Source organism: Chaetura pelagica, unplaced genomic scaffold, assembly GCF_000747805.2.
Source record: "Chaetura pelagica isolate M959 unplaced genomic scaffold, ChaPel_1.0 scaffold147, whole genome shotgun sequence".
NCBI classification, from domain to species: domain Eukaryota; kingdom Metazoa; phylum Chordata; class Aves; order Apodiformes; family Apodidae; genus Chaetura; species Chaetura pelagica.
Window position 1 is genome coordinate 1,493,556 of NW_009954194.1, and position 15,102 is coordinate 1,508,657.

General features: G+C 35.0%; 1 protein-coding gene across 1 annotated transcript in view; it reads right to left on the reverse strand.

Moving 5' to 3' along the window:
* CPEB2 (cytoplasmic polyadenylation element binding protein 2) overlaps window positions 1-15,102 on the reverse strand; it is a 59,263-nt gene that overhangs the window by 19,467 nt on the left and 24,694 nt on the right. Inside the window, exons 4-5 of the mRNA XM_010003129.1 lie at window positions 11,502-11,552; window positions 1,019-1,189 (exon numbers count right to left, since the gene is read on the reverse strand). Coding sequence (XP_010001431.1) covers window positions 1,019-1,189; window positions 11,502-11,552 — 222 coding nt within the window. The remainder of the gene's footprint in view (window positions 1-1,018; window positions 1,190-11,501; window positions 11,553-15,102) is intronic.

Here is a 15,102-nt window from a genome sequence, read left to right on the forward strand (position 1 = left end):
AATTAAACCATAAACTCTACAAAAGCAATAACTCATCAAACATAAATATACTCAATTTCTTTCAGTCACATGCTGTCATCAGCATATAAACAGACAGAAAAAAAGAAAATGTATGTCCATGTCTCTTTGTCTAGTATTTGTTTTAAAAGATAATAGTGCACATCTGAATTAGAAGCTAAAGCACATCAAAAAGAGGTGAAGTATATTAAAATAAATCCCTTAATACATTGCAGGAGAGCATCACAATGAAGAAGAAATCAAAATACAGTCTTTCTGTGTCTCAAAGTTAATTAACTACAGTGAGCTTATTTGATTTGCAAGTTAGTCTAGGATTACAATGAACCTTGTAAAGGGACTTCTGTTTACATTACAAAGCTACCACGTAATTTAAATTCATCTGCACAGGAGAAACCTAATATTAAACAGCACAGTTACTTCAAACCAGCACTATTTCACAAAGCAGTTCTAACTGCATCACACAGCAATCTGAACTTCTGTGGTACATTCTGTGTTCAAGGCATCACAAACTGCTCTGCCACTTGACCTCCCCGTCTTAGTTTCTCCATTTGTAAACAGGAATAATATTAACCTTTCTAAACCACTTCTGAGATCTTCAGGTAATAGTAAAATAGGATTTGAAATTCAATTACTAATACAAGTTTCTATTAGTAGAAAATATAGCAGGTGGAGATAGAGGACACTATGAAGGACTAAGGTGTTTTTGAAAGGAATATACAAGGTAAGCAGGAGCACAAATTCCAGGCATCAAATGAAACTCCTCAATCTGCAAGTGCAGAATCACAGAAAACTGAAACAACTCAAACCCAAAAGAGATGCATGATATCAAATTATATTAAGCTGAACATATCCAACATATCCACGAACTCTCATATAACTGCAGTCTTTACACCACAACATTATTTTGCTGGGTGGATTATTTTTACTACTTCATTAAGGTTTTTCAAAATCTCTCTCTCTCCCTCCAAACTTAAGTTTGCTTAGTTTTCAGGCAGCTCACCTTCATCAATATCTGGTGGAAGACCTCCAACAAACACCTTCCGAGAAAAACGCTCAATTCGTTCTCCATTTTGATGAGCTGAATAGCAGGTGGGAGAATTCAAGACTCCAACTTGATCACTATGACCATCATCCAGCAAACCATCATCTATTGGGAAGAGGGAAGAACGACCTTGAAAAGAAGAGATAATAATACACATTAAAATAACATGGTGGCAGCACGTGGTTATGTAATTTTAGGGAACAGGGGAAAAGCAGTCTGGAAAGTAAAAGTGAAAATACCAAGGTATTAGAGAAGTACACATTAGTTAAAGAAAAATTAAGAACATTAAAAATGTATTAAACTTCAAAAAGGAAATTCAAGATTGCAAGCTGACATCCCTGTAAGTATAATACTTCATCCTAAATCATATTGTAGTATTGCTGCATCCACTAGGAAAGTAGTAATTTATTTTTAAAGAAAGGGTCTTATTTCTGAAGAGATTATATTAAGGGCTGCTTAAGAGAGTTTCATTAGTCTGCCTTTGGTGTAGCTTCAAGTTAAACTGATAACTTCCATCACCTGAATGACTACTGCATGTCTAAAAATCTTACTCTTCAACTGAACAGAGGGAAACGGAAAAAAAATGTACACAGTAAGAAGTTTCAAATATGCACATTTTCTTGTTTAAAGGTATCTGATGCTGATAACATTAAGAACAGAAAAAGAGAATTTAAATAAATTTGCAAAATATAACACTTGAAAAATTAGTCCCAATGCTGATTTATACTTCTTGCTCTCAAATTCACCATGGTTTTGGAGGGAAGCCTTGTGGTGACTCCTAACACACAGGAATCTGTGGTAAGGTTAGCTACTCTAAAAGGCAAGTCTAAAATCTGAGAAATTCACAGGATGGCTTTGCAAATGGAAACCTATCAAAACAGATGTATAGGTGGAAGAGGGGAGTGAAACATGTAATTATATCCCACTTCCCCCATATTTCATATTTACAAATTTTAGAGAACTCCAAAATGAAAAGACTCAGAAGGCTAGGATACGCATCTTAGCTTATTCTAACTTCCACTGCTCTGTTTCTCATTCACTAATTTAAAAAATATTATTAATTCAACTATCTTCCAAAAAAAGGCAAGCAAACTAAACAAACAAAAAAATAAAATAGGGAGCGCTTTGGGGACTTTTTTCCCCCACTTCAAACAGAAGTAGCAGATTGATCCACTGCAAATCCATATGCAGGAGCAGTAGGTCCCTGACAGCTGAGTCTGCAGTACCTTAGCTGTGAGCCACCCTGAAGTCTGTAACTTTTATTCCCTCTCAGATGAACACTACCAGAAAAAACCCAAAGGAACACACGAAGATACTGTGCTGATCGGCTAGGGATGAGAGCAGTATGAAAGCCATGCACTTCCAGAAGACTGCCTAAGAACCAATTACTTAAATACAAGGATGGAGAATAGAGCAAACATCATGACCAGTAACCTATGTTGTTGTGACTAATGACCCGGACTGGGAATCTATAGCTATATTAAAAATACTGTACATCAAAAACATTGAATGATAACCCAAGATGATAGAAAACAACCAAATGCCATAAAAATGTCACAAGAATCACAAAATAAAAGCAGGACCCAGCACTGTACTAAGTAACAAAGACTTGAACTACAATATAGTTATGGTGGCATTTCACATTCATGTCTTAAGAAGGCACTCAATCAAGATGAGATCCAGCAAATGCAGAAAACTGTAGCAAGCTCCTCCCTTCCATCAAGAATGGTGATACATGTGTTTGAGAATACGATCAGTGCGGAACAAGTGATGGCATCCTTGCTTGCTCTCGTAAGGTTGTGTTCAACAGCTAGGAAGGTAACAAATCAGTAAAGTGCCTTTAAAAATGGAAGCACATAGCTGGTGCTCAATGGGGCAGAAAAGTGAGAAAGTAAGGGAGAAAACGAAGTTAACATAGTTGGAAGAAGCAAGGAGGCAGATTCTTCTTGTAAATCATCTGTTTAGACATAAGACAAGGAAGATCATGCTGTGAAGACTGCAGCAACTGAGTAATGTGGATATGAATTTCAGTTGTGACAACTAATAACAATGATCGATCTTAAAGATGTATACAAAGAAACAGTAAGATTTGGTTACACAATCAAGAAAGGGGGATATAACAACAGATTTTTGAATGACTGATGTGGATGATGTCAAAGGTGGAACTATTATCATAGTGACAGTGGAGGAAAAAAGTGGGTAAAGGATGAAATAAGACTTGAATTGGAGGATCTCACAGGCAACAGGAGAAGTGGAAAATTTAAGAATTTTCACTAATATACGACAGTTATTCTTAATATTTTAAATCTAAAATGACTAATTTATCTGAGTTATCTTTATAAAAAGCACCTCTGCAAGCCTCTATACTGCAAAAAAACCCCAATAAAACAACCTTAAGTGACTTAAAAGCATGCCAATTTTAATAAACTTGGCATTAGAACAGTGTCACAAAGTCATTTAAGTGTGGGTTGTGTTTTTTTTTCAGTTTTTGTTCTATTTTTTTAAGAACAACACACAATTTATACTTAAGTAAGGTGTCTCTTCAGACCACAAAAATTATGTTTTTGTGTTTCTCTAGAAGTACTTCTTAGACAATTCCAACTTACAATATACACAAGTACGTAGAGGGAAAAATAATCAGAGTCATCAGAAGACTTTATTTTTTACCCACAGAACAATTAAAAAAGATAAGAACAATGAGACTAAGGCTTTCTTCCCAGTACAATTTTAACCATCAGAAGATGTTCTTAATGATACTAGAGAGATTAGATTTGCTTTAATGTGGGTAAAGGTTTTCCAAAAGCACTGTAGCTACCCAGAGAGTTAAGATGACGTAGAGGACAATGGATTAACACATTTAGAATACCATGGTCTATGTCTCCTAATACTTTCTTCTTCCTCATCTTCACTTTTAAACGTGTAATTTTCACATTGCACTTTTAAATTCTCCCAATGATTGTGAATTAAAAGGATAAGCCCTTTTAAACACTTGTTTCTTTTCATTTTACAACAATGAAAAGAACCAAACAGAATCTGCCAGGAGTCATCAAAACACGATTGCACTGTTACACACGTTGACTATGATGTAGATCATCATTCCTCTCTACATTAGGGCTACTGAGTAATAAGTCATGAACCAATGTAGAGCTCAGGAGAGACAGACATGAACTTGTGTGTATGTTGTGACCATTCAAAGCTATCAAAGATCTTCATGTTTTTGCTACACACTTTAAATGGTCTTTATAATATCTGCAGGTCACATCCTCATATGTATCAGTACAGTTTTCCAAGGCCAGTCAGCTTGGCTTATACTACAAAGATTTGTTCACTACTTCTAAGAGCTGTCTAGCAGGTTTCTAAGTTTATGAAAGGCTTTGTTTTGCTCTCTATGCTATCACTTCTACAGAAGCAAGGGAAGATGAGTTAGAAGAACAACTAGCAAACTGTATACTTTTAAAGGGGGCAACGACTGCAAGCAGTAGCCATTAGCATGAACTAAATTATGATTAGAACTACAGTGTTTAAACTGATTAAGGGATTGGTAATTCAGACTCTAAGAAGAGATAAATAATCATAATGATCTAGACTGCATCCCTCCTTCCCTCACACCCTCCATCTTCCCCACACTAAGACAACATGCAGATAAGCTTTTATAATCAACAGTCTGGATTAATTATTCATAACGATCAGTAATAGCTCAGTCAGAATTAATTGTACTGTAACAAACAGAAGTGAATTACCTCGTCTTCGCCCATAACTCCTTGCTGCATGCAAACAAAGGACAAATTGTAAAATGTCAAATAACTGTGTCATGCCCACATACTAAAATATTTAAGATTCAAAGAACCATGTGGGTAAGTGATAAGTAAAAAACTGAATTGGTACTTGCTACTGATAACTGTAGATGAGAACGCATTAAACTAAAATCTCACTTAAATAACATTGTTTTACTACTAAGTTGACTTTAGCACCAGCTGTAAAGAACAGACTTGAGAATATTTCAACTTGTCTTTATCCTTAATCTTAGAACTTAATGCATAAATTACAGTAACTTTGTAATTCACCTTCACAAATGTGATTTGTATCTCACACAAGTGACTAAATAACAGGGTACTGAAATTGTAAAAAGGAAAGTATTACTTCAAGAAGCATGAGGCTAGCGTTAAATTAATCACAGAAACATCCTGGTCCATAGAACAGTTTGTACAGTCCTTTGCAGTGACAATACAAATGCTGTAAGCCGTGACCTTCCTTTTTCATGAAAAGACCTAGCAGAAAATTAACTGCAAGGTTTTGTTTGAAACAAAAGACTCCTTGTGGTAGCAAACAAAATCAGGGCACAAGTCACAAGAAATAGCATTGTATCAAAAACACTGCACAAAGGCAAGGCAACAATTTCTGACAGACTGCAAGTATATCCAAGATTTTCCTAACTTTTGAGTTTTGCAAGATTCTTAAAGGGATCATGCTTGCAGCTACAGTTCAGGATATCATACTGATTGCTTCTCTGCCTGAGGGCTAGGAAACTAAAAATATACAGAGTAGTAATAGAAAAACTGTTAAGCTGTGCTTCATTTCTTAGTTACATTTCCACAAAGTATTTTCAATTCCTGTTTCACAGACTTCGTATCTGTGAAAAAATAACCATTACAGCACTGTAGCTAAATATCCAAATGGAAAGCATTACTATAAACCATAATGTTAAAGCAACATTTGTGAACAAAGAATATTGTGCCTTGGCACTATTGTTTTGATTTTACTAGGTCTTCATGCATGCACCATTCTCAGAAGGCAACAGTGGTTCTGTGACACCGAAATATATGCAGCCTTAAACTAACAGATTCACAAATGTTATTCACTATTTCATTCTCATATTACTAAATACTTAAATCATGGTACCTCCTATTTGCACAGGGGTTTTCAAAATGTTCAGTAAGTACATTTTTTTCTTTGTTATCTTGATTGAACTCTGAAAATCTTGTATTTTCTCCCTTAAAATGTTGTTTTGTTGCACAACAGTCAAATTCCTGTCCAACTTGCATTGAACTCACTTTCAAATTTATTTTCTTCCATCTGAATTACTATTGATGAGAACAGTTTTTTCCTTAAAGTTTTTCAGATCCTCCAAAACAGAAAAGCTCACTATCTGAAAAAGAAGTTCCCAAGTGGAAACACCTAAATTCAGATTTCCCACAGCAAAACGGAATCCACAAAGCACTATATTATATGTGAGTAGTTCTCTCATTAGTTGCTGCTCCACAGGGACACTAATGCTGAACTTCAGACTTGTTTTCCAGTCCAGTCAGGCACTGAAAAGACACGCAGTTCAATGTCAGTGTTGCAGCATGTACGAATCTTTCCTGACTCTTGGCCAAAGCAGCTCCCACATAGCATTAGCAGCAGCGTCACTGAGCCCTCATCTAACCCCTCATATGCCTTTTTATTTTTCTTCCACAAATAAAACTGTAGAGTAACCAAGGAAAATTCAAGTGCATCACATCCATAGTAATGACTGTAGTGCCATACCCTCTCTCATAGAATAATATACAAATGCATAACAAATAAGCATCTTTAGGAACAAGCCTTAATTTTTCTTTTTAGCTGCTTTACTTGTATGGCAAACTTCCTTCTCTGATATGTATCTTCTTGTCCACTTAGATTGCAAAGTAGTTTGGGCAGGGATTTTCTGCCACTTTGCATCTAGAAAAACATTATCCTCTTCCTAGACAACCTGTAGGCACTGCTGAAAGAAATGTGATCATTAACATGAAACTGTATAGTTTTGCAAAATCTGTTATTTTTTCCTATTTTGAGCCAGACTTTAAGACCACAGTAGCTATATTATAGGTAAGTTGTGGTAATAATACTAAGTACAAAGTCTTTTTCTTACTAAAAATACAGTGTTAAAGCAAACATCCAATCTTCACGATACTTCAGCATTTCAATCTCAAGATCACATATATCTATCTATAAAACTTTATTTCAAAGGCCAGATACTACTTGTGAAGAGAGTCACACTGAAAAAACTTTTATTGCAACGAGATTATTCTTTCTGAGGGTATTAGATTCAATCAGAATTATTTCTGTATTTATCAAAATGACATGCACAATGTTCTACACCTTTCAGAGCACATGCTTACAGAGCATGTGATCTGTATAAACACATATATGTCTAATTATAGATTTAGCTAGACATATGTGTTTTTATATATGCGGATTTCATAGATACATCTATATAATTAGTGTACATGTTTAGATAAATAACTGCAGGGGGGACAGACCTTTGGAAAAGGCCAGAAACTGTAGGCAAATAAATGATTTACAACACACAAAAAAAGGAGAGATTAACCTTCCTGAACTTCTTCAAAGTATAAGCCACAGAGAAATATTTTTTTTTGATCTTTTAATCTATAAAGCTGGATATCTCAATTAGCCAGAAGGTTTAAAATTAGCAAGAAAGTAAAAGAGATATATTATTTTTATTCTAGAAAATAAAAATCAGGCAACACATGCAAGAAGTATAATGGTGCCCCATAACAATGAAGCCCAAAAACCTTGGAAACTTCCAACATTTAAGAGTGATGTATATAAAACAAAGACCATTATAGTTAAAACCTCCTGTCTCTTTCTGTATCCCTGAAGTTGCATACTAATAAGACTTAAACCCATAAAAAATTATGCCCTTTCTGCAACTTAAATCAGCTCAGATAGAAATATAAGACAGAAATAAATACACTTTTGGTGCATGTTTATCTAATATCAGGACAATATAACTTTGTACATTATGTGAGCAATACGATCACACAAACAGTAAATTATAATTTCTATTTTAGTCATACACGCCTATTTAAATAACTCAACTGAATGAATGCGATGAATTTAAAAAAAATTATGTTGTGTAACTAGAAAAAACAACCAAGCAAGTTTCCTGGATTTAAAGATAACTACAAAATTTACGATAGAAAGTAAGACAAAATACCAGTTGTCTCTAACTCTCCTGATTTAATGATCAAATAGTGACGGTGAAGTAATGAAGCCTTTTTCACTAATATTCATTTGTCATTTAAAGAAATCCATAAACAATTATAGCAAAAATCTCCCAAGTGTCTAGAGTAAAGGAGGTAGGTGCCTAATTCCTATTTTACTCTATCAGATTTGGGTACTTAAATCCTAATAAGATTTCTTTGGAAATCACATCTTTATTGATTTTAAGTCTGAAAAAATCGTTATGACCATTCAAGTTTGGCACCCTTAGCAGACTACAGAAGTTCGTTTAGCAATTCCTGCATGGGAAGCTGAGTAACTCCTGTTTGAAGTGAACCACCTTTTTTTTCAGAAGCACAACCAGCTATACTATCTTTACAAAGGAAAATCTAATACTCCCTTGCAAAGCTAGTAAGATGGTGAAGAATTATGTTTCAACAGCCATTAAAAAAAAATAATCGTTAAAACTGTAAAAATGAGGGAAACCTTATCATGGGGAAAAACACCCTCCACTGCAACAAACTCTCAAATTATTATTTCCTACAGAAAGCTTTTCTCTCAGTTGACAGGTAAAGATGCACTCAGGTAGAATCACAGAATCACTTAGGTTGGAAAAGACCTTTAAGATCAGCGAGTCCAACCATTAACTCTATTCTAGCAAGTCCAGCACTAAGCCACATTCCGAAGTGCCACATCTAGATGACTTTTAAAGACATCCAGGGATGGTGGTGACTCATGGGTAAACCCGCTCCAAAGTATCTTTCTTTTTTTACTTTTGAGACATAATAGTCATTAAAAATGCATTGCTTTTTTACAGCTTGAGCTGAAACAGATATATAATTATCAGATATATAATTTATTGAAACACATAAATCAGCTTTCCTTTGGTTCATTTCATTAATTTAAATAATGAAAACTGTAAATATTAATATTAGGTATGGTTCAGAAAGTATACTTTAAATGAGCTGGAAAAGATCCATCATTTCAGAAGAGGAAAAATTAGCTAAAAATATCTAGAAGTGCTTAGTCTTAAGAGGGTTGAGGAATTCCAGCCAGAGCTCATGTCAGAACCTTACTGGGATCTAGAGATACCAGATCACTAAAATAAAGCCAATTACAATCCAGTGATGGCCACAATCTAGTGTGAAGTATCTGTGCCCACACAGTTGGACCTAAGATCCTTAAAATTTTGGTGCTTCTCTTTCATGCCCCTCCTTGTAGCAACTACAACACTTAGAAAGTAAGGGACAAATGTCAGTCTCTGGATTACCAGCTCTTCTCTCTTCCCTGTTCTTTCCTCCAAGGTACCAATTACAGGGACTGAGGGAAATACAGGAATCCAGCTAAGCAGAGAAGGAAACTGAAGTCTACAACTTTATCAGCCACTGTTCTAACTCTTAATACCACACATTTGGAGGAAGCCCCTCAATTCTTCCTAAGAAAAAAAGGTTGTGCAGAGTCTGAGCAGCTGGATCTTCTCAGAAGCTGCTTCCAGTGCTTCTGTTCTCAGGCTCTAAGGAGTTGCAGTTTAGACACTGCAACTTGGAGTGGCTCTGAATGGTATATGTGACCCACTGATGGGTATGGGCTCAAGGAAAGGCTGGATGTGGCCATTAGTGCCATAGTCTAGCCCATGTGGTGGTGGTAGGCCATAGGTTGGACTTGATGATCTTAAAGGTCTTTTCCAGCCTTGGTGATTCTATGATTCTGATTTTTCAAGTGGATCGTAGAGAGTTTAGATGTCTAAACCAATGTTCTGAATTAAGTTTGAAAGGGCATACCTGGACATAAGGTGATCCAGAACCTGTCATTTAGATAATAAAATTATTATTTTTTATCTAACCTATTGAAGATTTGAAATAATATTGCAGCTTTTGAAGAGGACAGTAGTCACATTAAGTGCTAACTTGCAAAGTACAGTGGAAACCTCAACAGCATTATTAATAAAACAAGATATTCTAGCTTTGTGGTAAGGTTTTCAGGATAGAGTGGTACCACTGAGATGCATTTTTCCGATGTCTTTGGTAATAGCATAAACCTTTTTTCCTAGATAACGCAGAGAGCTACAATGCTTCTGTGTGCTCTTTTAGCACACAAAACTATAAAAAGAGAAGCTCACCATTCTAAGCATTACAAAAAATAAATTTAAAAGTATTAATTTCTTCCACTGAGAGCACTGAAGTATTTCACAGTTGCTCTTAAGATTGCTGTTCTTCAATACTTTCCCATTTAACATTTCAGTATAAATCAGCAGATAATGACAACTGCACATACACCACTTCAACAAACCAGCCTGCAGAATAGGTCTTGCAGTTAAATACAGAAATGTAACTGTTGTAAATGTTGTTACATCAAACACATTGGTGTTCAATGTAATTCATGAACAAGGATCAAGATTATGGCCTATGTGGGCTAAACACTATTTTATTTGAATAGTTAAGTACCTATTTTCACTTTTCAAAATACTCTATTATCTTCCAGTGCAATTCAATACCAAAGGCCCTAATTCTTTGTTTATTGTGCAGTATTTTCCTTTACTGGGTATAAAGCTAAAGCTGAATTTCCTTAAAATTTTAAACATTTATTCAGTGTCACACCGGAAAAATCAGAAATATTTTATATCCAGTTGCAAAAACGTAAATGACTGTGCAGAAGAGTAAGAAAAATTTTTTAAAAGAGCTCCACAGAACTACATACCTGAAATTTGTATTGTATTTTTTTTAGTAATTAAGTCTTTACTGGTTATGTTTAGACACACCAAATCAATGACAAAAGTGCACTTGCTTTGAGTACAACAGCTTCCACTTCTAATCTAGAGAAGCTGTGGCATTATAGCTCTAATTTTTCCCAATGTAGAAGACATTTGTGTGCAAACCCCCTGATTTATTATTGACTTAGATGGATTACCAAGCTCTGCATCCTTCTTTAGCCCTGAACAAAGGCTAAAGTTCATGCCTGCACTAAGTAGCAGATGTTCATGAAGTTTGACCTACTGGGAGAGGAACGTGAACATGAACTCTAACTTCAGCATATTTTGCAGTTAGAAACACATCTGACAAAGCCAGTTCCAAAAAGCTCAAAGCAAAATGCTGTTTCATGCAAGAGTAGTATAAAGTATTTAGGTCACCTTTTATTTACACAAGATAAAAAACGTGCCTTTCTGGCTTTCTTATTTTTCTAAGTTCCATTTCTGTATAATAGATTTCTAGCACATCTTTGGAGAATATATCACTGGTTTGCTTGAGAACAAAAAAGAATAAATAGTGTATGATTACAGGCATTTCAGATTTCAAATAAGCTAGATATAATGAAAGGCTGTTGCAAGATTAGCTCTTCAGTGTTGAAGACTTGAGGCAAGTAATTCAATAACAGAGTATCATAGTATAATTTTATACCAACATGTCAGATTTAAGCTAAGCTCGAGATAATTAGAAACTGTTGTAGGATCAGCACTTACCATTTAACATCAGAAGATTGTCAGTCCCTGGGTGTGGATAACTCAAACGACCTTAGAACAAAACAAAAAACAAAGAACAAAACAAATGCAGAGGTTTTAGCTATTATGCTAAAAAAGAATAATGAAAACTCACTGTTTAGGATATTTAACTATGAACTATATTTCCAGTTTGCCTAAGGGAAATAAAGAGCTAATATTTAACTCCAAGCACATTAACCAACAATACCCTTGACCCAAGTTAAAGCTGACAAGAACAGACTTCTTAACCTTAATTCTCTGGTCATAAGATCTGCAATGTGCTTTGGGATCAGCTCCAATAGGATAAAGCCACTTTTTGTTTCATGACACCCAGAAATAGTGCTGACTGCTTTAGTCTTCTCTTTTGCAGTGACTGTGAATAACTGTACTATGCACCCTGTTTAACTGAGTGGCTCTTCTGCAGTTCAGTGGTTCTCCACTGAATCAATTTAAGACAAGTCATGTAAATAGGAATTAAGGCATTACAATTTTATTAACCCATTTATGACTGTATCTTGGTGTATTATATATAACATTTGTAGGTAATAATCTTCAGTAACCCTGGCAAACTATATTACTGGTTTATCTACAGAATTAACAAAATTAAAGAATATAACAGATAACATTTTCAGTATTTTACATTTAATAAAAATTATATGGAAAACTCATATCCTGACATTAGAATTTTTCATGTATTTCATTTTACTACATTGGTGGCATATTATACTACAATAGTTAAATGAATGGTTTAAAATGCACAGCTGAAGTGTCTGTTCACAACAAATTCCTTTTTATTAAAGGAGACATTTTTTGTTTACAGGAAGTTGCAAACATACCAGTAGTGCACACTGACCTAGAGAGACATTTACAATAGCTGCTGTGTTTGGAAGAAGTGTTCTTTAATGGGCAAACCCCCCCACATTTCCATCTATCTTGCTATTAAAACATACTTGCTTGCTTATAATCCACAAATATATATATATATATAAAATACTGCAATTTAAACATTTAAGTCTTTTGGAGGAAGCAAGAATGTTTGTGGAGGCATAAAGAACAATCCAGTCTAGGAGAAATAGGTGTTTAAAATTCACACAGGTTTAAAGGGGAATATATATGCAGATGGATTGCTAGATGTAAGTATTAGTAAGACAAAAAGAAATACAGTGTAAACCCATGTGACTAGGAGCAAGACTGGAAGTTTCTTGCAATAGTAGCTCTGTGTCCCACAGGACATCTCCGGGGTAAAATAAAGTACTTTTGCTGAAAATCTGTAAGTTATATGGTTTAAGTTTTGCTCTTCCCCTTTAGGAAGCCAATGTGATATTCTTCTACCAAAAAACTACAGAAAAAAATATACATTATGAACTCTTACACTCAGGTTTAGGATATTTTCTTCAGCCTTATTTGTTGGCACTGTGGCAAAATGATTTTTATACAGCCATGTGCGTTTCTCTTCCTCCAGATTTCATTATTACCAGAATGGATTATATCAGAACACCTGCAGATTAAGTAGGAACTATTTGCTTTGAAATTTGAAAGTGTGGACAAAGCAGTGAAGGGCAAGGGCAGCCTCCCGGAAAAGGGGAGATGAACACCACACAAGAGGACTCTACTGTCTTCTCTAAATTCTACAGAATTTTTGAGCAGGATTAGGCAAGATGCTAAACAAACATCTTTGCAGGAGCCTCTGCCTTCATTTTCCTTATCCTCAAGATGCCCAGTTTGAACATAAGAGCCATTTTTTCTAGTCAGGTTGAACATTTACAACTCTACCTAATGTTTCTTGGAACTATAAATATTCTGCCATTCTACCAATGCATGCTGATGTAAGAGGAAAATAACTGGGAACAAGGCACCCTTAAACTACCATCTGGGAGCTGCCACTAGTTTGCTTAGCTTGGTGTCTAAGAAGCTGCTTTCTTTCACTTATTAGCTCTTTGGCCTATAAAGGTAATACTAATTTGCTAAAAAGAAAGGATTTTACAAGATTATTTACTGTCACCATCATGATTATATATGGTGCTGTAGAAATATTTGCAACAATACAAGCTGTATCTTGCAAATCAGAATGCTGTATCAATCTAGAATAACAATGAAACTGTGAGGAAATTATTCTCTCTACTGGGAGCTGTCCCTGCTTATGCAGGGAAGTTGGAACTTGGTGACGGTCTAGGTCCCTTCCAATTCAAACCATTCTATGATTTTATCTCATCTTGAACCTCTGCGAATCTGCGCTAACAGTTTTTCTCCCTGTCTGTACACATTTATCTTCTTTTCCTATTTATCAAGAGAGACAAAAGATACATTCCTTCTAGAAGTACCACAGAAAGATCAGGTTTAAGACCCAGCAGAGAGAAGCCCACCAGTGTCAACACTTGGAAAGAAAAATTGTTTTAGAAGATAGTAAATTCTGGGTTTACAAAGCTGATTTTGCATTCTTTTGCTTTTTTTCCCCTATAGCTGCATCTGAAACACACGTGTCAATATGGAAAAACGGAACTAAGAAAGCACTCCTCATTAAGTACCATGTAGAGTGCACTAAAGAGCTGGGCCCATTACTGCAGAGTAAAACCTATGAATCACACCAACCCAAAGAAACCCAAGCTTGCTGTGTTACAGACAACAATTTGCTAGCTCAGATAATGCATGATTTGAGGGTTAGAAAGGAGAATGAGTAAGGTGGTTTTCAGTGCATGTACCACTGTACTGATACTTCAGTCTTATTTACATGGTTATTTCAATGAAATAATACTTCATATTAATGAATTCTGGTGACCCTGTGTTACTAACTTGTCTAGTATTTGGACTTCCAACCTGAATAACATTTTTAACATAGAGGTTTGTTAACATAGAGGTTTGCTTACTTTTTTGAAATATGATCACTGCTATTTGATACGTCAACTTAAGTTCTTATTCCTTATATTAATCTTTTGAAGTGAAATGCAGTATTTCTAGGGCGACCACCTGAAGTTTATGATACATATAAATTCAGGAGACTTCACACATGAAACTACGTGCCAGATCAGTCTTGTACAGAGCTCAAATTACACTATTTTTTAACAGCTTATTCTAGTTAAACGAACATTTGCAATATTAAACTTAAATTTAAATATCAGTATGTAAAATGCAAAAGATGGGAGCATCATCATATAACAATTTACTTTGTTTCTATCACATATTTTTCTATTTAGCTACTTTCACTGCACATTGTTTGATGCATTTTTTTTTTTAAAAAGGACCATTTTAAGAACTGCCCCCACCATAAATCCTATCCAATCCCATCCTACTTCAGTATTGGTAATCCAGACTCGTATACAATAAATATTCTAGTAATTCCAGTGGCCTCTGCCTGCTTAAAAAAGAAATTTTCATAGCATATAAAGATGCTTTACTAGTTTAAAATCAACTACAAATTTGTTAGAGAGTATCTAATATTTAAATAATTGCTATATTCCATTTCTGAGAAATGAAAATGAATCACTGTCTACAGAACTCAGCTCTACAGCATCCAAAATTAGTAACATACTGCTGTCTGGAACAAATACAAAGCCTGGTATTTCAGTACTGCATCATAAAGTATCAT